The sequence below is a fragment of the Capsicum annuum genome, chromosome 10, assembly GCF_002878395.1.
Source record: "Capsicum annuum cultivar UCD-10X-F1 chromosome 10, UCD10Xv1.1, whole genome shotgun sequence".
In the NCBI taxonomy this organism is placed as follows: domain Eukaryota; kingdom Viridiplantae; phylum Streptophyta; class Magnoliopsida; order Solanales; family Solanaceae; genus Capsicum; species Capsicum annuum.
Genome location: NC_061120.1, coordinates 140,874,748 through 140,900,986, shown reverse-complemented (window position 1 = coordinate 140,900,986; position 26,239 = coordinate 140,874,748). Strand labels below are relative to the sequence as shown.

The 26,239-nt window shown below is 35.4% G+C and overlaps 3 protein-coding genes across 8 annotated transcripts; 1 reads left to right on the top strand and 2 right to left on the bottom strand.

The window, feature by feature from the left end:
* The first annotated feature begins 476 nt into the window (after positions 1-476).
* On the top strand, positions 477-10,516 carry LOC107845852 (probable LRR receptor-like serine/threonine-protein kinase At1g06840). Of its 5 annotated transcripts, none has more exons than XM_047398179.1 (21): positions 477-677; positions 1,338-1,444; positions 2,272-2,422; positions 3,192-3,263; positions 3,350-3,421; positions 3,725-3,868; positions 3,960-4,031; positions 4,206-4,277; positions 4,726-4,800; positions 5,220-5,408; positions 5,526-5,594; positions 5,873-5,944; positions 6,054-6,137; positions 6,251-6,319; positions 6,459-6,967; positions 7,168-7,323; positions 7,415-7,698; positions 7,910-7,961; positions 8,740-8,990; positions 9,398-9,532; positions 9,995-10,516. In XM_047398179.1, the coding sequence occupies exons 2-21, from the start codon at positions 1,348-1,350 to the stop codon at positions 10,346-10,348; spliced, it is 2,979 nt and encodes a 992-aa protein (XP_047254135.1). In that variant the 5' UTR covers positions 477-677; positions 1,338-1,347; the 3' UTR covers positions 10,349-10,516. The 5 variants fall into 5 exon arrangements, with proteins under 5 accessions (XP_047254135.1, XP_047254138.1, XP_047254136.1 ...); XM_047398182.1 differs by lacking the exon at positions 477-677 and adding an exon at positions 1,125-1,145 and having other exon boundaries at positions 5,340-5,408; positions 7,231-7,323; XM_047398180.1 differs by lacking the exon at positions 477-677 and adding an exon at positions 1,125-1,145 and having other exon boundaries at positions 7,231-7,323.
* Positions 10,517-10,976: 460 nt separating this feature from the next.
* Positions 10,977-13,450, bottom strand: LOC107845854 (protein RETICULATA-RELATED 3, chloroplastic). Of its 2 annotated transcripts, none has more exons than XM_016690350.2 (2): positions 13,051-13,450; positions 10,977-12,458 (listed from the first exon to the last, which is right to left on the bottom strand). In XM_016690350.2, the coding sequence occupies exon 2, from the start codon at positions 12,433-12,435 to the stop codon at positions 11,359-11,361; it is 1,077 nt and encodes a 358-aa protein (XP_016545836.2). In that variant the 5' UTR covers positions 12,436-12,458; positions 13,051-13,450; the 3' UTR covers positions 10,977-11,358. The 2 variants fall into 2 exon arrangements, with proteins under 2 accessions (XP_016545836.2, XP_047254140.1); XM_047398184.1 differs by having other exon boundaries at positions 12,853-13,344.
* Positions 13,451-16,353: 2,903 nt separating this feature from the next.
* LOC107845851 (KH domain-containing protein At3g08620) lies at positions 16,354-24,821 on the bottom strand. Its single transcript, XM_016690347.2, has 7 exons — positions 24,425-24,821; positions 24,236-24,327; positions 22,849-23,000; positions 19,846-19,962; positions 19,647-19,763; positions 17,443-17,586; positions 16,354-16,941 (listed from the first exon to the last, which is right to left on the bottom strand). The coding sequence occupies exons 1-7, from the start codon at positions 24,502-24,504 to the stop codon at positions 16,795-16,797; spliced, it is 849 nt and encodes a 282-aa protein (XP_016545833.1). The 5' UTR covers positions 24,505-24,821; the 3' UTR covers positions 16,354-16,794.
* Between the last annotated feature and the right edge of the window lie 1,418 nt (positions 24,822-26,239).

The following is a 26,239-nucleotide window of genomic DNA, read 5'->3' as shown; positions in this document are numbered from 1 at the left end:
GGCCAATAAGTCATCATTTTTTTCCAAATATATCAGCTCTCTAATACTCTCTTTTTTTGCAATCGCAATGTTTGGTTCATGTATTTAATGTCGAAGGAATAACGACAACTACTATGCCATCCATTTCTCACCTAAACTCATGTGTTACCTCTTCCTCACTAAATGATCTGGAAAATGTTAACAGATTTTTGTGCCACATATTAACTTATTATACTTTGAAAATAACAATAATAATATTTAGGGAAAAAAAAAAAACTAAACTGCAGTTAGTGAGATTTTTGAAGTATTAAAAATTGATTATATTATACAAGTGTATGTTGACTAAAGCATTGATGTAATATAATTAAGAGTTAGAGATTACTATTACTATGAAATTAAAAATAAATTTCCCTTTAGAAGGACGATAAAAACAAATATTTATTATTTGGTAACCAAATACTGAAAATGACAAAATATTTTAGCCATACCAAAACACATGCATAGTGTTGAGAGTTAATTTTCCTATCATCATCATCATCAATATGGAACCTGTCTCTCATATATCATTTGACCATTTTCACAAGACTACTTCAACATTTTCAGCTAGTATGCTTTCTTCATCTTTTGAGATATATTTATATATAATTGGTTTTGACTCTACTTTTGGGACTTCTTCGAGGTAAACAAAAAGAATTCAGGTGCATTTCTCTCTCCCTTTTTTCTTCCTCGTCTTCAGGTTCATCTGAATCTAATATTTCGATGCAGAGTATAAATATTTACGTATAAAAATTTATTCAAATTGCAGCAAGTAGTAGATTTGAATACATAATCAACTTAAAAGGTTGAACTCGTAGAGTTTAAATTCTGGTTATTCGTCTTTGCATGTTCATATGATCTTCGAGTTGTTCTTTCCAATAACAAACAGATTATTCTAATTAAGATAATCAAGAATACTTTACTAAGTTTTATATATGCAAAGAAAGTCAAATTCAGAGTGCCTTTCTTAGAAACAAAAAAAAGTTATTCTTATCAAATAAATTTCTCTATTAGATTGAGAGATTTTAGCACCGGGGAATGAATTTATAAGAAGTCAATTTTTTAACATATGTGTGTCATGTTATAGAGTAATCTTCTATATAATATGTTCCACTGGGACTTCAATACATGTAAGTGGGCATTTAGTATTATAAATGATCAGGTCTAGCTAGCTTTAATTTTGGACACATATATATATTGTTTGTATCTTTTCTAGCTTCATAAGATTCTTTTTTTTTTTTTTTTTTTTGGCTTCGTAAGAATTTGAAACTGGCTACATGACTAATTATCTTTGGCCAAAACTTTAAATAATTTTTCTGTAGGGGGTTGAAGATGACAGGAATAAGATATTGTGGATATGTTTTTACAACAGCAATTTACTGTTTTATGCTGCAGCTTATTGTTGCTCAAATTACTGATCCTTCTGAAGGTAATTTCTTCTTTAATTCTTAAAGCTTTTAATTACATATAAAGAATTCTTGAGCACATTTTGATTAATTTATGCTTAAGGGTTTTAATTTGCTGCCAAATTCTTAAAGTATATCTAAGTAGATATATAGGAATAGTAATTGGAATGAGTTTCTGTATGTTGTCAATGTATTCTCCTTCAGTTCACTAACTTCATAAGTTCCCTCAAATTGTCAGACACAACACCAGTTTTATCTCTCCACAGTCTAGAATGAGTTTAGTTCCTTCTCCCCAATTTTTTCTTTTTTAACACTCTAAAAATTACTACCTCCATTCCAATTAATAGTACTATCTTCGTCAATCGTTACTTATCCAGTATGTCCAACTTTATTGGTCTAGTTTGGAAAATCAAGAGATAATTTATCATTTTTGTATATTTTACCCTTTTTATTAAATGTTCCTATAATTTCCCAACATTTAGATGGGGTTGATAGAGTAAAATTGTGTCAAATTAAATATAGACAAGCAAAGATGGACGGAGGGAGTATGTCATAATTTAATTAAGCATGAAATTTAAGAAAAAATGAGTAACTTATGGACTATGGTATTAAACATGTCATAATATTCGCACAGCTATAAAAGTTTGTTATTAAAGGTAAAATTATTTTCAAATTTAGAAAGGTGTCATTATTATTTTTTTATAAAAACTAAGAAAGAGATATTGTCACCCTTTTTTGAATCAAAGGGAGTAATCCATACATATTGTCTTTGATAGAGCTGATGATGGTTTGATTTTCTGTTGATTCATGTGTACATTAATTCTTAACCAATTGTTGCTGGCATTTGCAGTGTCAGCTTTGGTAGCTATAAAGAATAGCTTGATTGACAACACGAGGTACCTGAAAAATTGGGACAAGGGTGATCCATGTACGTCTAACTGGACTGGAGTTAATTGTTTCAACAAAGTTGGAGCCAGTGGATACTTGCATGTCAAGGAGCTGTATGTTATTCTTCTATTTTATTGTTTACATTAAGCAGAGAAACTTTTTTGTTCTTAAATTAGTTAGATTCAAAGCTAATTTACTCTACTACGGTACAAGTTGATAGAACCCTCACCAACAAGGTGAAAGTTCATGTAGCCAATCAACTAAGCCAAACCAGGTGGATTTACGTGTAAGAATATTTTGGGAAAAGGGTCTTACTTTACCCCCTCTAAAGTACGTGGTTCAAAAATACCCTCCGTTATGTTTCAAATTGGAATTCCCCTAGCATTAACAGCAAAAACGAGACCTGGTTCTTTCGGTGTCTGTATACATCAGCGAATTTATAGGTCAAAAATGCGGCACGTGAAACTGTGGTACCACTCTGTAAAACTAGGTATATTATGAATATATTTATTAATATATCTGCTGACACCAATACTACAAGAATAAATGGTACACTTATTGAATGTTGATTTATTTACCTAGAGGACTAAAAAAATCCCAAACTCGCATGTGTGCATATAAATCCACAATCGAGTTCGCAGCATAACCAGTATCTCCAAGACACCTGGTTCGTATTTAGTTGTTTATTAATCATCAAAACCAATTTAAGCTCAGCTCAACAATTTGCCAATGATAAGTCCGTGAATTAAGTCTAAGCTACCTCATAAACTAGATTAATTAGCTGTAAACGCTAGCAAAAGATGTGTCTTTACTATTATGACTATCTTGTATTCTTGACTGAGTGCAATGCATTAAAGCATATTATTTTCCTCCTTTGTACAGACGTATGATGGCTATGGGTCTTTCTGGAAGTTTAGCACCTGAGCTTGGACAACTATCTCATCTTCATTTTCTGTGAGTTGTTGCACATATTACTAAATTATATAGATATTCGATATCTGTTTTACTTATTATTATCTTTGTTCTTCTCATTCTGAAAGGAATTTCATGTGGAATGATTTGACTGGGAGTATACCGGAAGAAATTGGAAACATCAAGTCTTTGAAACTTCTGTAAGTTGAACAAAATTTTATCCTTTTTTTTGGTCCCATCTTCTTGATTTTGCACTCACTCTACATGTTTCCCCAAATGTTTTGAACCCTGAACTATCTCATGGAGGAGATCTAGATAGTATTAACTCCATGCTCCATCTGCCACTGGATAGAAAGAAGAACGTTTTTTTCTTCAATTCTCCTGAATATTGTGCTTAATATAAGATTCTTGCAGGTAGAAATAAAGCCTAATGCTTGGAAAGATCATGATCTGAAACCTGTTTTGTCAATTGGTTTAATTCCTTGGCATTTATGTTCATGCAGGCTCTTGACGGGAAACCGACTTTCAGGATCTTTATCTGATAAGCTTGGGTATCTCCCGAACCTGAGAATATTCCAGATAGACCAGAACCAGATATCCGGAAGAATTCCTAAATCCTTTTCCAATTTAAACAGTGTCCAACATATGTGAGTGCAACTTGTTTGATTGTTATAAACATTGTAAGAAGTGTAAGGTCGTTCTACCTTTGTAATCTTATGTGACATATCATGTCTGCAGCCACTTCAACAACAACTCACTGAGTGGTCAAATCCCTTCCGAGCTTTCTAATGTGTCCACTATGCTTCACATGTAAGTTAATGGAATTAATTCTTCTTAGTTTCTCTTTTTCAATAGACATGCGTAATCTCAATAGAGGCTAGGGTGAAAAACATTTTTGTAACTCTAAAATGAACTTTATCTCTGCTGATACCTGTAAACTAACGGAGTAATGTTTTTGTGATGATACTTTTTTTCTGTCGACAGGCTTATCGACAACAATAATCTTTCAGGATACCTTCCTCCTGAGTTTTCAACCTTACCGCGTCTTCGAATAATGTATGTCCCTACACACATATATGACATGAATATATTGAAACTACACATATATGACATGAATATATTGAAACTCATATCTTGAAGGACTACTGATTCCTTACTGCCTATAAGTGAGACTGTCTATGTTTGTCTTAGTTGAAGTGGTTTTATTGGCCAAATGATCGAACACCTGAAGCTGAAGACCATTTCGTGATCTACGCTCAGAGACCTCTGATTATCATCTCTAGGTCTTTCTGTTAATTTAAAATTCATCGATAATCACTGCTTGTAATATTCAATATTAAAAAAAAACTGATTTTAGACAAGACAAATATAGTAATCCTTTTTTTCCTATCAAACTCAGAACCTTTTCATGTCATACAATAAATGCTATGTCATTTGCAACTTTACTTTCACTGAGAAGTGCATGGAGTGAAATTTATGATAAGTATTGAATTTTCTTATGCAGCCAACTTGATAACAACAATTTCAGCCTTTCTGAGATTCCAGCTTCTTATGGAAACATGTCATCATTAGTGAAACTGTAAGTTCTCCTTGAATAAAATTCCTCTGGTTTGTTCTTTTCTTTACATTTGAAGGACAAGCATGGTAAAGATTGCAGCTACTAGAGCAATGTCGGAAGTGAATCCGTGATGAATAAATTTGTAATGTGCGCCTGTGACATTTTAATGCTTCTTCCTCCGTGTAATAGTATCACGTGCAATTTAGGAATTAGCTTACTAATCTTTGTCGATTTCTGAAATTGGTCTCAGCTCCATCTGGTGGTGTGGGTGTTTTTGAACTTAGTAACCTAAAGAATTGTGACATCCCTTTAATTGCTTTTTGAAGTAAAATGTTTTGGATTGGAAACAGTTAAAAAGCTAATGGAGAAGAGGTATCTCTAGTGAAGTAAAATGTTTTCAAGAATATGTGCAAACATGAGAAAATATTCATTGTGCGCAGTGTATTAGAATGTTCAGGACATCTTATTATGACGAGTCGGGTAGATAGAATAAGATATAAAGTTGAATCCTACTGTCACCTACTCAAATGGAGATGCAATGCTACTGATAAATATTGCAGAAGTCTCAGAAATTGCAAGTTGCGAGGATCCATTCCTGATCTTAGCAGAGTACAGAGTCTACGCTATCTGTAAGTTCAAGTTTGAAATTGCTTCTTCTGGTTCCTTTGATTGTGACCTTTATATTTCATGCTTCATGATTATAAGATCTTCTAAAATGTTACACTTCATGCTTACTGTTTGCACAGTGATCTCAGCTGGAATCAACTGTCTGGATCTATACCACAAAATAAGCTTTCCAACAATATGACAGCTATGTATGGTTTCTATTTTCATGCTACGGATTTCTTCATATATCTAGTGTCTTAGTCCAGCCATATTTTGTATTATTTCATTCTGTGAAAGAGTCCGGATGGGTGGTCTCTTTAATGTGGCTTGGGTGATCCTCACCTCTTGAGCTAGCTTTTTGGGTTGAGGAGGCAGAACGTCTATAACACATGTTAGCCATAGTTTTAATCACGATTTCCCCATTTCCCTGTATTTTTCCTGTCATTTTCCTTAATCTAATCTGTTGTCGTACATGCTCATCATGCAGTATTCTGTCACACAATCGTCTTGATGGATCTATTCCGAAGAGTTTTTCATCTCTTCCTTTGTTGCAGAAACTGTGAGGACTTTCACTGTGTCTTGTAATATTTTCTCGATAGTACTATTTGTTTATCCATTTAAAAGCTCAACTTTATGTATAACAAATCGATTGGATGGCTTTGTCACAGGTCAGTGGAGGACAACCTTTTGAATGGTTCCTTTTCTACCGACATTTGGCAAAAGAAGTTTACTTCAACTTCGTCACTTTTGATGTAAGATCCGATATGGAACAGTACTATCATTTAATTTAGGAATGAACCTTTACACAGAAATCTGCAATTTTTATGAAGTCTTTTTAACCCTTCTATGTCCTTTGCAAACCCAGTGATCTTCGGAATAATTCACTTTCGGACATTTTGGGTACTCTTGAACCTCCTCTGAATGTCACTCTAAGGTAATGTTTCTCTTTCCATATTGAATGACAAACTTCATGTCCACATTTTCAATAATAATAGACATTATGTGCCTAAGTACGTGATTTCTGCTAACTTTGGGCGATTCTTCTGCTTCTAACGTGATCAGACAATTTTTAGGTTGCACGGCAATCCTGTCTGCAGAAATGAGAATGTAAGAAATGTCATCAAATTCTGTGGCTCTGAAGCCGGAGCAGAACATAAGACAAATAACTCACAGAGTGTAACTGGTACTTGTCCTATTCATGCATGCCCAAAGGATAACTACTATGAATATGTCCCAGCATCACCTGTTCCTTGCACTTGTGCCTCACCTCTCATAGTTGGCTGGCGGCTGAAAAGTCCTAGTTTTTCTTACTTTGATCCATATGTGCATCAATTTGAGCAGTATATGACAAGCGATCTTCATCTGAACCTTTATCAAATGTCAATCGAGTCAAATTCTTGGGAAGCAGGACCTCGTCTCCGAATGCAATTGAAGCTTTTCCCAACAGTTGGGGTCAGTACATTTAATAAAAGTGAGGTCATTCGTATCAGCGACATTCTGCAATATTGGGAAATCTCTGTAGTTGACCTTTTTGGTCCATATGAGCTCCTTAACTTCACTCTGGTGGGACCTTATTCCTACTGTAAGTTCTCAGCAATTCATTGTATCTCTGCTCTAAATTTATAAGATCTACTTTGTGTTTTTATAACTGCAAAATTCCTTTGATTGAGTTAAATGTAGATAAAATTGAGAGTAATATAAAGGTTAAACATGGTTGATCTTTGTTAGCATCATTAGTATCTTCCTTTCTTGGAGTTTTGGTTTATCCGTGTTTTGCTGCAGTGAATCCTGATGTTCAAGTTAAACGTAAAAGCAAAGGTCCTTTGATAGCTATCATTGTAGCAGGTGTTTTTGCTGCATTTGTTTCAGCAATTATAACTGTGTTGATCAAAAAACGACATGCCAAATACCGAAGCATCCTATCAAGGAAACGTCTATGTAAGTTCTCTCCTTTACTTTATATGAATATGTTTCTTTCAATTCTTTCTGCAAATTGGCGAGCATAAAATGGTAAATATCTTAATGCCAGCCTCAAGGCTCTCTATAAAATTGGATGGAATTAGGAGCTTCACTTTCAGAGAAATGAGCTTGGCTACTAAGAACTTTGATAGCTCAAATCAAGTTGGTGAAGGAGGATATGGGACTGTCTTCAAGGGAATTTTAACTGACAAAACAGTTGTTGCTATTAAACGAGCAAAAGAAGGATCAGTACAAGGGCAAAAGGAATTTTTGACTGAGATATCCTTGTTATCAAGGTTACATCACCGGAATCTAGTGTCATTGTTAGGATACTGTGATGAAGAAGGAGAACAGGTAAGATAAACCTCAAAACTTCAAAATTCTCATTTTTTTTTCTGAATCTACTCATTGACATACAATTCATCATGTTGATCCTTTCCCCAGCTCACATTGTATACTATAGCTTCTTTTTTGCTCCTTACCGATCTTGTATCATTCGTTCTCACATCTTTTACTACATTATCCATGTGAAGAAATTTGTGTGTTCCTGTTTATGCACTTGCAGATGCTAGTTTATGAATTCATGTGCAATGGAACTTTGCGAAACTGGATTCCTGGTAAGGAAATAATTCCCTCGATGCTTTTCCTGGTTGATTCTTATCCAGCGCCTTCATTTTATTTATTTTGTTTTGGCCAGCTATAGATCCAGGGAGAGGATTCGATATTTCATTCTTCTTATAACCATGAGCCAGCCTACTTGCACTTTGACTAATCTATTGAATACCTTCTACCTCCCACTAGCATAAACATCATATAACTCTGTCCTCCATGATTTAGGAAGATGTTCATGTCTCACATCTGTTGGCATCAACTTTGATTTCCAAGTTTGTTACCCTGAATCTTCCACCACTAGGCCACCCTTTTAAGTTCCTTAAACAAATAGTAATCCCTCCATTTCAATTTGTTTGTTTTACTTTCCTTTTTAGTCCGTTTCAAAAAGAATATCTCTTTTTCTTTTTAGGCAACTTTTTGATTTTAACTTTCCACATTGCACGTTTAAGATTACAAGATTAAGGGCATTTGGTACATTCTATGTATCTTAGTTTAAGGCCACGAGATTCAAAAGTTTTACTATTTGCTTTCTTAAATTCCGTATCAAATCAAAACCAGACAAACAAATTGAAATGGAGAGAGTAGTATCTTTGAATTGGTACGGTATATATGCTCTTAAATAGTAGTAGTATTGTTTTTATTTCTAAAGAAGGATATCAGATGTCAAGAAGCAAACGTTGATCTAATAACTGTGTGCCTACATGGATATCACCTAAAAAAAAAAAAAGCCAACAACCAGATAGAGCAAATAAAAAATTTAACATTGGATATAATTTTTGACAGTTAATAGTAAAGGAACTTTGGCGTTTGGAGCAAGATTGCAGATTGCATTAGGTGCAGCAAAGGGCATTCTTTACCTCCATACAGAAGCTCATCCACCTATATTCCATAGGGACATCAAAGCCAGCAATATTCTTCTTGACTCAAAAATGACAGCTAAAGTTGCTGATTTTGGATTGTCTAGGCTTGCACCTGTCCAGGATGATGAAGGTGTTCTACCTAATCATGTTTCAACTATTGTGAAGGGAACACCTGTAAGTCCTTCACTACATCATTAGCCATTCAACTATATCTTTTTGCTACACTTTAGTAAAAATAGGAAATCAGATACGTAGTATTTTATGAGATATTTGAGTATTAAAGATTGATAATAATGTCTAGATGCTAGTCAGAGTAGTGATATATAAGAGATCCCAAGGTGCATTTGCATTACTTTTTAATCTTACTTTTCACTGGAGACATATTGGGAAAGACTTTACAATAAAATTAGGATAAGAAATAATGTTGATCTAATTCTTCGTAAACTAGTCCACTGTAGTCATCTGAGTAGAAAAGAGGTCCTAGTTTACCCTTCTTCTTTTATGTTCTATTTGACCTAACTATCTATCTTTACACTAGTATCATTAAATTTGATGTGTTGAAACTCTACTTGCGTATGCAGGGTTACCTTGATCCCGAATATTTCTTGACCCGTAAATTGACAGATAAAAGTGATGTCTATAGCTTGGGAGTTGTGTTTCTAGAAATCTTAACTGGAATGCGTCCAATCTCACACGGAAAAAACATTGTTCGCGAGGTACTTCTCTCATAGACAACTTCCCCATTCCCAGTTCTTATGGCTTGCATATGTTTGATAGATGACTTGTCCGCACACATGAAGTGAAATAATCCTGCCCTAATGCAAGGGTAGGGAGTAGGGATAGGGACAGGGACGGATTCAGAATTTCAAATTGTAATGTTCTAGGTTTTACCACTGCACTTCGCACTTCTGAAATGATGCTCTTAGAATTTAATTTTTGTTGATATTTTAATGATTTATACTTGGTGTTTGAACCCATTAATTTTTATGCTGTCCTCTGGGTAGAGAAGGGATAGGAGGAACGTGAACATATATTTTATGCAATCTTTCCTTACATTTCTGCTATGAAGCTTTAACGCCTCGAACCAGTGACCTCTAGGTGACCAAAAGGAGAAACTCTACCGTGCTTAATAGTCCTTTTCAGAAATACTAAATATAATCTTGAACCATCTACGGCAGGTAAATTTGGCTCGTGACTCAGAGAAGATGTTCTCAGTCATGGACAGTACAATGGGACCTTATCCTTCCGAATGTGTGGAAAAGTTTGTAGCTTTGGCCCTCAAGTGTTGCGAGGACAAACCAGAAGACAGACCTTCAATGTTGGATGTGGTCAGGGAGCTGGAGACTATTCAGTCTATACTCAACATGATGCCAGATATTGATGCTGATTCAGTAGATTCCAAAGCCAAATTTAACGAACCAAAGTCAACGTCTTCATTTTCTGATAGCACTAGCAGAGACCCATTTATATCGTCCTCCAATGTTTCGGGATGTTATAGTATCAGTGATGTCAGTCTTACTATGCCTCGCTAATAGAGGAGTTGCTTATCTTTTGTACTAGAAAAATTAGCATGTAGAATAGGAAATTACCTTATAGCTTCTGGCTTATATGTATTTCAAGGATTTGTTAACAAGGACACCTTTATCATAGCCTTCTGACAACATGTTGTATCAATTCAATTGTTGAGCTTTTACTTAGAAGAGGTAGCTTCTCATTAGGATTTATATACCATGTACTTGTACATTATTATACGTTTATGCTTTCACGATCCAAAAAATAGCTACAGGTATGAGGATGTAACTTACAAAATGAATCGAGATGAGTACTGCTATTTGTTTGCAAGGTAGTTGCACCCACCAATTCCTCCAAACTACTGGCAACCAGCAGTCGCAATGTAGTGTTAATAGAATTACATAAAATAATCACTCAACAATAAGCCTCTGTTGTACCTTCGAATATTGTTTAGATAAATACCAAAAGGAGAGAAATACATTGGTCGTCTATGTTTGTTCGGACGCTTGTCCTCCAAAAGTGCACTACTTTTGGAGAATTCAACACATCTTTGCCACCATTTTTTAAGAGTCCGAGCGACATAGCTGGTAAATGGTAATACCACACAACAACATACCCAAGTAGGATGTCAGGGTGTAGAGTGCATCATACAACAAAACAAGGAAAATCCTTTTGCGTGCGTTTCCTCATTATAGTTAATTACCTTTCCATACAATAATATCAAAACAATGTTGTCTTAAAGATATTTTTCACATAACATCTCATCTTCAACCACACAAAGGAACAGAAAACAATCCTCAAATCCATATCAGCAAACTCCTATTCTGTTCTATGGAACCAAAGTTAGACATGGTTGATACACTCCAAGCTCCTTCAAGTAGTCAGAAAGACTATTTTCTAGGACTAAAGAGACAGCATTGATTTTTATTATAGATCATAATATAATAATAAGAGAAAAGGGGGAAAATGGCTCGACCGGGAGAAAGGGAGCCTGTTTTGGATAGCATGTTTCTGAAACAAATATCGATAATCACTTTGTAGCAGCATCAGCAGTATGGATACTGTCATTCTGGTCCAGCAACGTCTCTTTCTCTCCAACTAGTGTGTCCTCAACACGAACAACCTTTCCTTCATCCGCTTTCTGTGATCCTGTAAGCTTCGCCAACATGACAAATGTCATCCCTCCGAGAATGTTATTCGCACATCTCAAAGCAATAACCGAGGTCTTAAATACCAAAGGAGGAAGACCTTTAGCTAGCACAAACTCAACACCGTTAAGTGTTTGATATCTTAAATTACTACTGATACCCATATGTATTGCCCAAGTTGCAGCATTTAAAATTGTTGGAGGTGGCTTGTTTGGTGTTTCGAAATTTGGATCCATCTTCTTCCTCATTTTGATTAAACCATTAGATAATGCAGTCCCAACAAGACCTGCAGTAAATCCAACTGCAGCGAACTGGGTTCCTTTGAACAAAAAGGTACCAAACCTACTCAATAAACCATAAGAACCAGGCTGAAACATGTGGCTCGGTGGACAATTTGCGAAAATCGAAGGGAGTGTTTGGATTGAAGCGGATGCAGTTGGTGCCAATAGATACATCAACACGAAATTCATAATCGAACCAACAACTAGTGTCGAAAACACGAAATCTAGTTCATTAAGGCCAAAATTAGGCCTTGATGCCATATCTCCAAGAACATTCGCACTTACACCAACCAATTCCTCCATAAGAACCTTAAAAGGAAACTGTGGATCCGCAGCAACTCTTGATCTCCAACCGTTAACAAAAGTACCTATTGGTCCAAAACCATCCCAAGAAGACTTTGAATCATCTGAATCTCCACCTTTACTCCAATCACCACCCCCATCACCTCCACTACCACCACTACCCCTTCCGATCCCGATACTTCCTCCATCACCTCCACCAGAACAAGGAACTTGATACTTCAGCAACAAACCATGATCCAATTGTTTAGAACTAGTTTTTAAGGGGTTAAAAGAGAGCCTATTATCAGAAAATCTCGACGATACACCAGAAAGACAACGGCTTTGATTCTGATTATGATAATAACCCGTAAGAGGGGAACAACGAAGTTGAGACATCGCCGCCGTTTTCTACCACCAGCCTAACAAAATGAGAAAAAGAAAGCAATGGTTATATATTATTCATACATCATTAAACAAAACGATCTCCAACCCCCCAAAACTGGAACCAAGTAAACAAACAAAACATAAATATCTTCCATGTAGGAATAAAAACATTCACTGAAAGATCAAGAAAGGGGTTTCACCAAAAACAAAAAACAAAAAAATAGTACAATATTAAAAAGATGTAACCGAGATGACCATAAGTCTAGAAAAGGGAAAGGGGTTATCTTTTCTAATCTCCACATAAACTAAAGATTCACTAAAACATCAACAAGGGGTCCTGTATCAAGCTATACATACATATATATATACACACACACCAAAAAAATGTAATGGAGTTGACAATAAATCAAGAAAATGAAAAGGGATCACCTTTTTTGATCTGCACCGGTCAAAAATGGAATCAAAGAGTAAATAAACGAAACATAAATATCTTCCATAGAAGAATAAGCAAGATTCACTAAAAGATCAAAAAAGGGGTGGAAAAAAATGACAAAAAAAAAAAATATAGAGAAAAAACAAAGATGCAAGGGAGTTGAGAATAAATCAAGAAAAGGAAAAGGCTTTTACCTTTTTTAATTGTTACAATTAAATAAGAGTTGTTTCAGCAGCTGCACATAATGTAATGTTGAGATGAGCAGATGAAAAAGATGGCAGCGGGCACTAAAATGGGGATGTGCATGACAATGAAGGGATTAAATAAGGTAATCTTTATGACCTAAATAGTAGTAGTACTGGTAAATAATTTAAATACAGGACGGCAGGGCCGAGGTTTAACAAAAGAAAAAAAAAATGTAACAGGAGTATTTGACAAATGGACGGTGTATGAAGAAGTTTGGTGCAATGAGGCATTTGATTCAAAGTTGCACGTACCAACAACAAAAGATATAAGGAAGAAATTTTGTTGTATAGAGTAGGTGATGGTAATGGTATATGACCCACTGGGCCTAAAATGAACAAAATTTAAATGATGGCAAAAATGGTTGTTGGTTGACCTTTTTTAATTCATCAATCAGCACCAACTACAATCTAGGTTGGTGGCTTTGAATTTATGAATCCCATCATATTCTCCCCAAACCAGAATTTGAAATTTGAAATTCTAATTTTATTTTTCTTAATGTAAAATTTAATAAATAAGTTCATATTTTGTAAAAAAGAAAATCTTTCACTTTAAAGTTTGAAAAAGGAGACTCATCATTTGCAACGAGTGATAGAATTATATTAAAGAATACTAGCTATAATTATTATTGACTAATAAATTTTTATAAAATTATGTGTATTTAAAAGTTTGTAATCACAATCATTTGTCATAAAAGAAACATGGAAATGTGTGATTTATTGATACAACATCTAACGATATTTCAATATTATATTTATGAACTATGATTTGCTCATTTGGTAAGATTTTATTGAGAAAATTTTGATAATTTTTATAACTTGTGAGGTTTTCACGTTTATTAGGTAATACAATACAAGAAATCAAAAATTGCATGTTTAAACAAAATTTAAACTTCAAATCAATCTGATTTCCAATCATTGTGTAGGATCAAGTACCAGAATGTAAAATGAAATGAAAAAATGAATCAAGAATGAGCTTAGTAATCAATGAAGTGAATTGAAAATATGAGATCTGTCAAATTCCAATAGAAACCCAAAAAAAAAAAAAAGCACTAGATGATTCTTCCATCTGCCTTAATTTTTGTGAACGGAGTTAACTATTATCTGTAGCTGGTGAATGAAGTTACCTCCTATCGGTGATAGAAGGTACTCCCAATGTTCTAAAATAAATGAATTGGATTTTTTTTTTTCAATTTTACCCGTTAGGTTCCTAAAATACTTCAAAGTAATTTAATAACAATTAAAAAAATAATAGTAAAAAATAACCTACAGTTTATGTCCTAAATTTTTATTTTTTTTTAAGGAATGTATCATCCCCCAATAATTTAATTATTTTGAAATGAAGAAAATAATATATATCTCATAAATTTAATTGAAAACTGATAGGAATACCACGGTCATTAAGAAAAAATGAAACGAAGACAAAAAGGAAAGAAAGAATGAGTTGAACCAGATTTAAATTAGCACACGCAGACCGTTCAAACTATGGATGCGACGTTTTGGGAGTTTGGGTGAGAGGCTGCTACCTATTACATCCAACTAAAGTACATGAACCCACAACATCAACATCACAACACATTTGTCTATTCTTTTGGGATATTTTAGGAAATAGTACAATATATATCTGAAAAAAGTGCCAAAAGTATTTCCCATAATATACAAAATCCTATAATTTGCAAATAACCTGTCAAGAACCACAACCAGTTTAAAACACAACAACAACATGTGCAGTATAGCATCACAAAGTACAAGTTGAAATACTTCCTAGACATTGAGGTGGCACATTTTAAACTACTTCATGCCCCTGGAACAATGACTTAAATGACACTCCATACATATGTGCATGGGGACAAGCTTCCATTAACTTACACTAGTGTTGAAATTATAAAGGCTAAATACATATACAAGCCCCTAAACTATTTTACTTTTTCGTATAGACACCTCAATTAGGATAGGTTCCTATTGAATCCTTTATTCCTTCACAAAACGTATCAATTGAACACAATTGCTGATATGGCACTGATGTGGCGTGACATGTGTAATACACTCTTCATTAGGAGAGTGAGAAGCCATAATTTATTGTAATTTCCTTTTTTTTCCATATCAGCAACAATTTTAATTCTCATTAAAATTACATTGTAATTTTTCCATTTCAAAATTAAAAAAATAATTGTCTTCTTTTTCTTTTTTTTTCTCGCTCTCTCTCTCCCCTGTTTCTTCTCTCTCTCTTCCTCCAATTCTCCCCTTTCCTCTATTGCTTTCTCACATTTTCTCTTCTGTTCTCAATCTCTCTCTCCCCTATTTTGTCTCTCTCTCTCTCCCTCTGATTCTCCCCTTTGCTTTCGCACCTTTTCTCTTCTTTTCTCGATCTCTCTCTCCCTTTTGGCTGAATACACAAAACACACAGTCCATATACGCACATAGCTCACAAAAATCGCACCACTCACAACACAAACAGCTACATATATGCGATACACACAGAAGAATCGGGGAGGAGGAAGGGAAAAAACAGTAGAGAGTCGCGAGGAATTTGGGAAAAACTGTGGAGAAATTGAAAGAATAGAGAGAAAGAAGGTGCGAGGAAGAGACAATCGATAGAGAAACGGTGAACGGAGGAGAAAAAAGCGAGAGAGATAAAAGAAAAAAAAGTGAAAAAGGGAGGGAGAAAAGGATCGATGGGGTCAGAAATTTGACCCGTTTTTCTTCAATTTTCTCCGTCGCCGGAGCTCCAGCAAAGTGAAAACAGCGACCCAGCCCTCATTTACGATCGAACCCTCGTCGGAGATTATGAAGAAGAAGATATATTTTTTTTTTAAGGTTTCTGTAGTAGATGGGGAAACGGGTGTTTGGAAGAGAAGGGGGGAGGGGGAGGATTGGGTAGGGCTGTAGTGGGGAAGGGAGGGTATTAATGGTTTTTTATTTAATTTAAATTTAATTATATCATAAAATTATTTTTATAATTATTTTAAATTAAAATGCCACATATCGTTATTTAATTTGCCACTTCGCCACATCATTGGCGTGTGTATTACACGTAGTCCCAATTTTTTGTCATGTCAGCAAATTGGGCTCAATTGAAATTATTTCTGAAGGAGTAAAGGATTCAATAGGTACCTTTCTTAATTGAGGTGCCTATATAAAAAAAGTGAAATATTTCAGGAGCCTGTATATGTATTCCGTCAATTATAAAACATGTGATGTATATAACAAAATACCATGCATGTGTCCCACGAGTGGAGTCCGGAGAGGATAGTGTAAAAGGAAAATGTGTGATGAATCCCTATTGTAGTAAAAACACCTATAGTGAAGCATCTTTGATAACAAGCGTTCAATCCAACTCGACCAGTTGGCCAAATCGGAGAATACTTATAGGCTAACAAACCACGAGCACTATAATGAGATATAGTAACAGGATATTTCATACAACAACTACTAACACATAAATAAATCCAATGGAAGAAGTTTACCAGAACTGTCGTGACCAAAAATTAATCCAAAAAGCCCAACTATAACCAACAAGATGTATGCTTCCTGTATATTCGCTTTCTTTCTGTTTCTTCTGATGAAAAATAAATTAAATCCACAAGCCAACCACAACGTCACCCACGCAAGTTAAGGGACCTCTTTCTCTATTCATATCTTGAGTTTAGGTAGCTAGCGCGGATATGAGATCAAGAACTTGGATGTCTGAACCCCTCAACGACCAGTCTTGGGGCGTTTCAATCCACCAGTATTGAAAGGAGAGACACTGCCACTTGGTCCTGGACTCTCTTCCCTGAAATTTGAATTTAGCATGGCGAGTTCATGTAATTGCTGTCTCTTTATATAGTCCTGTGACTCGTCCTGTAAATGGTAGCATTGCACAAAGTATGAGACAATAAAAATTATGCGAAAATACAAACTGATTTATCTTGGAATGAGACCTAATTAAAGAAAACTTATCACATCATTTTATGCTTCAGAAGTAGGCGAATTTTTTACTCAATAAAAAGTGTGAACAAAATACATAGGGCGGGACTAGAACCCGCGACATGATATCTGAATATGCAGAAAACATTGAGACGAAGCTTAAAGTTCGATATACTTTTTTTAAAAAAAATTACTTTTGTCTACGATACGATAAGTTGTAGTGGTGCCAGATACTTAAACCAATTCTGCCATCATAGAGTCCCCCTATATAGTCGACTAATATTTTTTTGGTTGATAAAGTAGTCTACTGTTAATTTTCGAGAATTGCATCCTCTTTGCAAGGAACAGGGTGATATCAAAGATATAATAAAAAGAATCATCTGCAGTCCAATTAGTAGCATAAATTCCTGCAAGTGATTAAATCAGGATATATACCACTGGCTTGAGAAACTCCTCTATTATTTCTTGTGCCCGTCTCAATCTGCTCTCCACGATATTGGCTGGTAATTCCGCCTCGATTAAAATATGGAGTGGTTCATTCAGGTGTTCATATCCTGGTATTCCACGTAGGCTCTCCTCCTTAAGATTATCAAACATAAAAATACATTAGAACTCCAATGATCAGCTAGCGTAAATGGCCTATTAAATTAGTTAATGAAATCTTCAAAAATAAATATCTGATTTACAGGAAGTCAAATGAACAAGTTGATATTGGTACTAATTGATCTGTATTAGATAAAATTATTCATAAGCAATTTTGGTCCATAACACAAATCATTTAAGTGTCAATCTGAAACTCGGTCCATAGACCATAAAGGCAAATAAATCCATTCAAAAATTTCTAGTATCAGTGATAATTCTTTAAAGGAAAATCCGAAAGTATATAAGCAACAGACAGAAAATTTGAATGTTAATGTTTCTATCATCTTCCTTGTATGTACACAAAGTAAAAATTGTAGCAAAGCTTTAATAGGTGCAAAATTTGCAACACAAATCTTTCTGTTAAATTGGCTGAAACTTGATTTGCACCAATCTCTAGTTCTTCCAGAACTTAAGAGTACTTTTAGCGGTCATAACAATTTCTTTATATAGACCAAACAAGTATGACTTTTTATTCCCGCAGGCCCCATCAGTCCCTTTCTCCGAACCCCCTCCATTTCTATGGAGTAACAACTGTTTCTTTTCTAGTTAATACTGAAATATCTGAAAATAGTCTTCTCTATACAACAACAACAACATACCCAGTGTATTCCCACCTAGTGGGGTCTGGGGAGGGTAGAGTGTACGCAATCCCTACCACTACCTCAGGTGAAGTAGAGAGGTTGTTTCCGATAGACCCTTGGCTTAGAATCAATAATAATATAACAGACACAATACATAAATGCATATAAACTTGTTCAGTATGCAAAATAAACTAACAACGCTAGCCACAAGATAATACTAAAACTATAAATCTGAAATCATCGACAACACACATCACCTATGAACAAGAAATCAAACACAAATACAGAACACTCCCCTGTTGTCACCAACACCCTCCCACCCCCTAACCCTTTACCCTAATCCGCATCCTCCACACCTTCGTATCAAGGGTCATGTCCTCCGTAAGCTGTAACTGTTCCGTATCATATCTAATCACCTCCCTCCAATATTTCTTCGGTCTACCTCTCCCCCGCCTAAAATCATACATAGTCAGTGTCTCACACCTCCATACTGGCGCATCAGCACCCCTCCTCGTCATCAGTGGCGGATGTAGAGTAGAAGGTGTGGGTTCCCGGGAACCCATACCCGCTACCGTAAGGCTTAAAATTACATAGAAAAATCACCAAAAGTTATAAATATTAATAGGTGGGAACCCATAACTAAACCAAGGGATAGCTTAGTGGCAGGAAAGGAGCCTTTGGGAACCCACAAGTGTAAAATTTTGAATCCGCCTCTGCTCATCATGTGCCCGAACCAACGTAACCTCACTTCTCGCATCTTGTCCTCCACTGAAGCCATTCCCACCTTTTCCCGAATAATCTCATTCCTCACCCTATCCTTCCTGGTCTGACCACACATCCACCGCAACATCCTCATCTCCGCCACCTTTAACTTTTGGACGTGGGATTTAATCACATCCTTTAAATATATAAGTGAATAGATATATAAATATACAACCTAGGTGATGACCTAAAAAAGAGCTATATATTAAAGAGTAAAAAGGAGGTAGGTATTTTGCCTCCAGGCGATAATCAAAAAGGATTGTGAACTACATCATACCTACCCTCAATGACCTACTGATCTAGGTTACAAGTTTAATATAACAACTCTTCTTATGTGAAGGTACTAAGAGAAACAAGGGCAGAAAACTGTATAGATATTAATAGAAAAGGGAGATGAACATAGTTTGTGGAAGTTATGCAGGACAAGCATTAAACTTAAAATCATCATATCTGATTGGGATGATCAAATACATGAGATGTTTTTGTTCTAAACTACTTATGAAAGAAAGTTGGTACTCAGTAAAAGCATCTTAGAGACTTGGCAGTTAATACATGCGTCTGATAATAAGTAATTTTATACATATGCAGCTAGAGCTAATCAATCAGACAATTCAACAGGAACAGGACTGAGATAGAATAGAATAATAGCATTACCTGATCCGGGTCCTTTATTGACCCTCTTCCTCTAATATACACACGACATCCTGTAGTAGCTTCCACCTGTTTCAAGGAATTGCCCCTGGGACCCAGAAGTCGCCCAACAAAATTGAACTGAAATCCTACGAGAAGTTAGTTCATATAAACTATATAGCACCAGAAGGCGGTGTGCAAGTATAATAAATAAATCCCTTACATTTGGGTAAGTTTCTAATGGGATTTCTAAGCGCAATATCCTTTTCACAGTGTATGAACTAGGACTTGCTGGTGCCCCATGCCAGTCCATTGACATTCCAGAAGCTCCACTTAATCTCTGCCACAAGTACATAGAACTGTATTTAGGATAAATAGGCAAATTAAGTGGGAAAACAATAAAGAAACAAGTTAACACACAGCACTAAGTGCTTGACACTTAAAAGAGGCAAAAAGACTAAGAAAAAATTCTATAGATACAGTACATTAGAAATCAATTATCAAATGAATCACCAGCATGGGCTAACTAAAGATGCACACAGTTAAAGCTTAACTAATGAGATTGAATTTCGCTGTATATCACATGTCAACAGCCAAACAATTTGCTCACTTAATATAACAGCTCAAACAGTTCCAAAATCCTATGTATCTTCTTCACTCTGTCATGAATGAATTTCACACTTTGATCTTCAGGCCACTATGCGAAAGAAATGATAAAAAAAAAAATTTGAGTGGGCCAATTCTGTAGTGCAAGGGTCCATCCATATTCTTTTAGGTTGTCAACACTCTAACATTTAACCCGGACTTTGATAAATAGACGGAGAAACTGATAACAGCACCACCACTGAAAAAATAGTAACTATTCCAAAGCTGCCGGGAAACAGCCAAATTGGACATCCATGTCAGACATGTTATACATTGCCGAATTGTATGTCCATTAGTCAATCGTATCCACATCTCTTCTTTTTTTTTTTTGATAACTGTGGTGTCTAGACCAATTTGCGTGGACCTTGAACAATTCCACGGGATACCTGCCACCTCCCACCAGGTACTAGGTTAGGTAACTCTGTCCAACAAGGCTAGAACAGATGGGAAGAAATCACCTAGTGTTTTTGTCTCTGTTGGGATTTGAACCTGAGACCTCAGATTCTCAGCCACTTCACTGACCATAAGCCACACCCTTGGGTGCAATCGTATTCACATCCTTACGTTGCATGGAATGCAAGTCAAAAATTTCAGAACCCCTTACATTCTTGTTTCTAGATCAAACAAATAAGCATCTTCTGATGCTATTGGATAAAAAATGACATGGGAAGTAATGAAGTCCCAAACCTGAACAAGGCATCATCTCAGCAGAATATCCTCTCGTTTGCGAATATAAATGAGACAACTAGTTGGTAAAATCATCAACTCAACATCTAAACCTTTACTATCCAACTTTTACAGGAAAAAGCTGGGCAAGCTATCTGCCCAAACCTTGATTATGGACTCTTTGACATTAACATGCAATTGAAAAGGAGGAATGCCAGGATTCATTATTTTGTGCATTCTCCCACAAATCAAAGAACCAGTATCTGAACTTAGTAAAGGGAAAGAGTTGCCCCTTGTCGTGCTGAGAGCAGAACAAGATAATGACCACTATTGTGCAACACAGATACTAATGATCTTTGTTTTGTTCAACCAGTTATTGATCTTGCTAACTTCCACTAACTTATGCACTTTCTTGTGTAAGTACACTTGCTTTCTATCAGGTTTGTCGAAATTCATGTGAACCTTCCTTAGTGATTGCTCTAAATATCTAAGATTTCTTCATCAAGAGGAACTCAGATAAACCCAAACCAATTCAAATAGTAAATACTAACCCGAAAAAACAAGAAAAATATCATTATAAGTAACAGCATGCATGTCTGTGCACATATGCATATCAGGAAACTGTTTAGAGCTTGCCAGGCGCTAGCTGCTTCACTTGATATTATTAAGCCAGTGACAAGATCATCCTTCTCATTTGACATGCAGTGCTGCTGCATTCCCTATAGATGGTAATGCACTCTGCACTATATTCCAAATGGAGTCATTTCAGCATCAACTGACCCACCTCACTCCCCAAAGATAGAGAACAAGGAACAGATCCTTACATTTAGATACTAGGAGTTCCATCGATAATATCTAGAAACATGTTTCTGCCTTATAATAGAGTGCAGTCGCCAGTCAGCTTCTTAAAGAGTTAGTTGATCGTTTACAGTTAGACAGTAAGTTAGATTACTGCAGAGTTTCAATAATAAAAATTCTCAAGGATAATCTAATCAGTAAGGTTACGTTCATCTAGACCACCATTTGTTACTAGGCAATATACATTGTGCAATAAGGATCTAAAAGAAATCTGGAGATTTGAGGTTCAAATCCTAGCTGTAACACTCAGTCTGAATCCACCTGCCCCAACCTTGGTGGCAGGTTTACCTAGTACCAGTGCTTGTAGGCCAGCAGGCTGCCAGGTGGGTTAGTTGAAGTACGCCCAAGTTGACCCAGAGATCACTATTATAAAAAAGAAGTTTAAAGGAAATTTGTAATGACTGAAACAGTTGGGCTTGGCTCTACTAGTCAGTCGTGCTGTGTGAGCCTCCAAATGTTTCAGAGCAAGTGAAGCTTTTTGGGGTATCAACACACATCCTTCCCCAGCAACATAACAGTTGTAGTACCTCGAAACAAATTTAACTTGCTAAACATCAAATGACTGATGGTAGAAGAAACAAGTTAGTTGTTCAAGTTCCTACCCTCCACGTCTTTAATGGTATCTCTGGGAAGGTGGGCAGCCCGGGGCACTAAAGCTTCAACTATGCACGAGGTCCAGGGAAGGGCCGAACCATAAAGTGTTCATTGTACGCAGCCTTACCACACTTTTCTGCAAGAGGCTGTTTCCACGGCTTGAACCCGTGACCTCCTGGTCACATGGCAGCAACTTGTTGAAGGATTGAAGCTTACCGCTAATCCTTTTACTAACAGAAACTTATGTCCAATTTATACTAGTGAGAAAATCATAGAAATCCTCAAGCTACTAAACTTTTTGCTGAATTATTAGATCTAGATTTGTATAGCTCTGATACTATGGTTCTTTTCCTCTTGTATATATGACGCACACAGAGTAAAGAGATGCTCCTGCTAAGAGAAGAAATCCACAACACAGGGCAAATGGACAACTTGTCAGATATAGGATCACAAAGTCAATTACCTCCTGCGCAAGTCCACCCCAACCACCCAATCCTGTTCCGCCAACATTTGACATAAAGTTTGCTGAAGTCATAGGGCTGGGACTTCTATGTCGAAACCTATCTAGCTCACCAAAACCTTGGCTTGGCATCATTCCTGATACCTTCATGATCTCTGAAAAACAGAATGTAGTCAAGGTAATTGATCACTAAATCAACATTGTAATAACAGCATGATGACTATGACTATAAACAGTTAATTACCCCTAAAGTCTCTGAAAATTAGAATCTAGTTATGGTGATCAAGCATCAATTAGATAGCAGTTTGACTACAATGCACGGAATAGTTTAACAGCAAAAATGGTAACATGATAATCAATAAAATACCGAGAGGTTAAGAGAAATAAACATCTTCTACTATCTCTACCTGGATAATGACAGATTAAATAACCTCACGAATTCTGAAAAATAAAAAATCAAGCGGCATATTGACCAAAACTGACCCAGATCAAGGATGTTAACATGAAGAGCACGCATTTAATATTTCGCACCTAAACAATTATGAAACTTTCCAGACCAGCCAGATATTCTTTCAAGCAAAACCCAGCGCAGAATGTGCACTCTCAAGCGGGTTATTCCCTGATCACTGTTTGATCAACTAACTCATATTTTTCTTATTTTAACTATTTGAGATTTCCAAAAAGTAGTAATTAAACTGCCAAAGTTACAAATCCCCTCCGGAACATTTTGTCCATGTCCTTGCAAATCCCTCTGAAGAAGAATAATAGCACAAAATATCATGGACATTAAGTTGGCCATTTTGAGTAAACATGTATAACAGTTGAAAAGATGCAACTTCCTTAAGAAAAATCAATCTTCCGCACTTCCGTATCCTTTCCTCCTGCCATTTGCATAATTTTATAAATAGAGTATGAACATCAAGGTGCAAATAACCTTCTTCACCAGGAGTAGAATGTCTCCCAAGTGCGTTAACAATTAAACCCCTCTCGATTAGCTAATCAAATCCTTTCCAACCACATAAAAATATATACATGAACATTAAGTACATATATACAGAATCCAGAAAAGAGTAAAATGTAAAAAAGACAATTTCTTTTATTGAGACACATTCACAACCCCATCACAGTGAGAATTTGGACAAGAACAGATAAAGTAACACAAATGGTGGTCTATGAAGGTAAAAACCAATCAAGTCAGATCCAACTTGTCATCTTTTAACCACAAGAAATCAGAACCAATGTAGCAAAACCTCTGAACCCCACCACCACCCATAGAAAGTGCAGATTTATCACAAGAAAATCAGAACCAATGCAGCAAAGCTCTGACCGCCATCCCCACCCCATAAAAGTGCAGATTTACCACAAGAATGTGTACTACAAATGAAGTTACCTTGATTCAAGAGAGTGCTACATATGGGAAGAACTTGCATGAAAGGACCAAGCTTTTGATGTTCAGCCAACAATTCTGACAAGTACTGATTACTGAAAAAAGAAACACATAACCATCACAACCCACACAACAAAATCAAGAAAATGTATAATCCAGTACAAAACAGAAAAAAAAAAAAAAAAAAGATACCTGTCAACATCTTGATTAGTTCTAATCTGAGGAGATGCAGTTCTTGAAGGTGAAAAGTTGTGATTATACAAACCTGACATAGCTTGTTTCAGGCCAAGTATATTAAGAAAAAGAGTCAAATGGGGTTCCCTGTATATAGCAAAGAGAAGAAAAGAAATGAGTAGACAGAGAGAAAAGTGTTTTGTGTAATTGACAGAAAGGCAGCAAAATCTTCTCTTTTTCAATTTTCCTGTCACTTGTTGGAGTCTTGACAGCCAGTATCACTATTTGGTGGCTGCGTAAATTGAAATAAATATAGAGTATCTACCAAGTATTACAGAAATGTAAATGTCCTCAGTTAAAAGTTAAACTCTTTCGCTCCTTACAAAATCAGTTCATCCATGTCATTACTTTTTAACGGTAGTTTTTAAAAACAACTTTGTCATCTGACCTTTTATTAGAGGTTCACGTCATTAATTAAAATAAATAAAAAAAGCTCAAATATGCCATTGAACTATAAGAAATGACTCATTTATGCCATCAGTTAAAAGTTCGATTCATTCATGTCATCACCATTATAAAATAAACTCACTCATGTCATTACCTTTTAATGATGAATTTTTAAAAATAGCTTTACCACATGATCTTTTATTAAAAGTCCACGCCATTAATTAAAAAAAATTAATATTTAATTCAAAGTATCTTAAATTAGTTAGTATTGAGTTATTTATTTCAGCATTTATACCATAATGATGGGAGAACTTATCTCATATACACGTCGGGATAATTGGAATAGCAAACTTCTTTTAAGCCATTATTTGAAAATAATTTTTCAACAATGTACGTTCTACTACTTCGTGATGGGAGAAGTTATTTCATATGCATGGCGGGATAATTGGGATAACAAACTTCTTTTAAGTCGTTATCTGGAAATATTTTTTTTAATAATGTATACTTCCTAATCCGTGATGGCAGAATGGAGAAGTTCTATTGGTACGCCTCTTTCTTTTTCTTGCTTGTCCTAATCGTTCATTGGTTTATTTTCTTACAACTTCGGAGTATATATTGGAGTCACTAAAATTAAAACTAATCAGTTACTGTAGGATAGATTTTTTGAGGTTTTTGTTAAGCGTAGCATTTATAATGATTTAGAATCAACTAGAAATAGCCAAAGGATATACATTAATCACTATTTTTTCTTATTAGAAAAATAGTTGTTGTTGTAGGGTAAAAAATAAATTAATGGGTGTGGGTCGGGTTATGTTAAATGAATAGGTTGTTTTTAATGGGTCTAAAATATTTTGAAATTAATATTGATTTATTTTAATTAATGTCGCGGACCTCTAATAAAAGGCCACATGACAAAACTGTTTTTGAAAATCCACCATTAAAAAGTAATGACATGGGTGAACTGATTTTATAACGATGATGGCATGAATGGGTTGACTTTTAACTGATGGTATAAATGAGTCATTTCTGATAGTTTAATGACATATTTGAGTCTTTTCCTTATTTTAATTAATGACGTGGACTTTTAATAAAAGGCCACGTGGCAAAGCTGTTTTTGAAAATCACCGTTAAAAATTAATGGCATGGATGAGCCGATTTTGTAACGACGATGAAATGAATGAGCCAAACTTTTAACTAATGACATAAATGAGTCATTTCTGATAGGTCAATGACATATTTGAACCTTTTCCCTATTATTATTATGTAAATAAATAAATAAATAAATAAATCTAAATTTGGGCATACATAACTGTATAGATAGATCATCCAAAGTTGCGACCAAGTGATAAATTATTTGTTATTTTTAGATATATATATATATATATA

Bases quoted from the DNA above. Each gene is read 5' to 3' on its own strand.
- LOC107845852 (XM_047398178.1), top strand. The intron at 5,595-5,872 runs GTATGGTTTCTA...CTCATCATGCAG, and splicing joins TCCAACAATATGACAGCTAT to TATTCTGTCACACAATCGTC. The intron at 7,962-8,739 runs GTAAGGAAATAA...AATTTTTGACAG, and splicing joins TTTGCGAAACTGGATTCCTG to TTAATAGTAAAGGAACTTTG.
- LOC107845854 (XM_016690350.2), bottom strand. From the start codon at position 12,435: ATGTCTCAACTTCGTTGTTCCCCTCTTACGGGTTATTATCATAATCAG.
- LOC107845851 (XM_016690347.2), bottom strand. From the start codon at position 24,504: ATGTCAGGTTTGTATAATCACAACTTTTCACCTTCAAGAACTGCATCT. The intron at 19,764-19,845 runs GTAAGGGATTTA...GTAGGATTTCAG, and splicing joins CATTAGAAACTTACCCAAAT to TTCAATTTTGTTGGGCGACT. The intron at 17,587-19,646 runs GTAATGCTATTA...GATAATCTTAAG, and splicing joins CAATAAAGGACCCGGATCAG to GAGGAGAGCCTACGTGGAAT.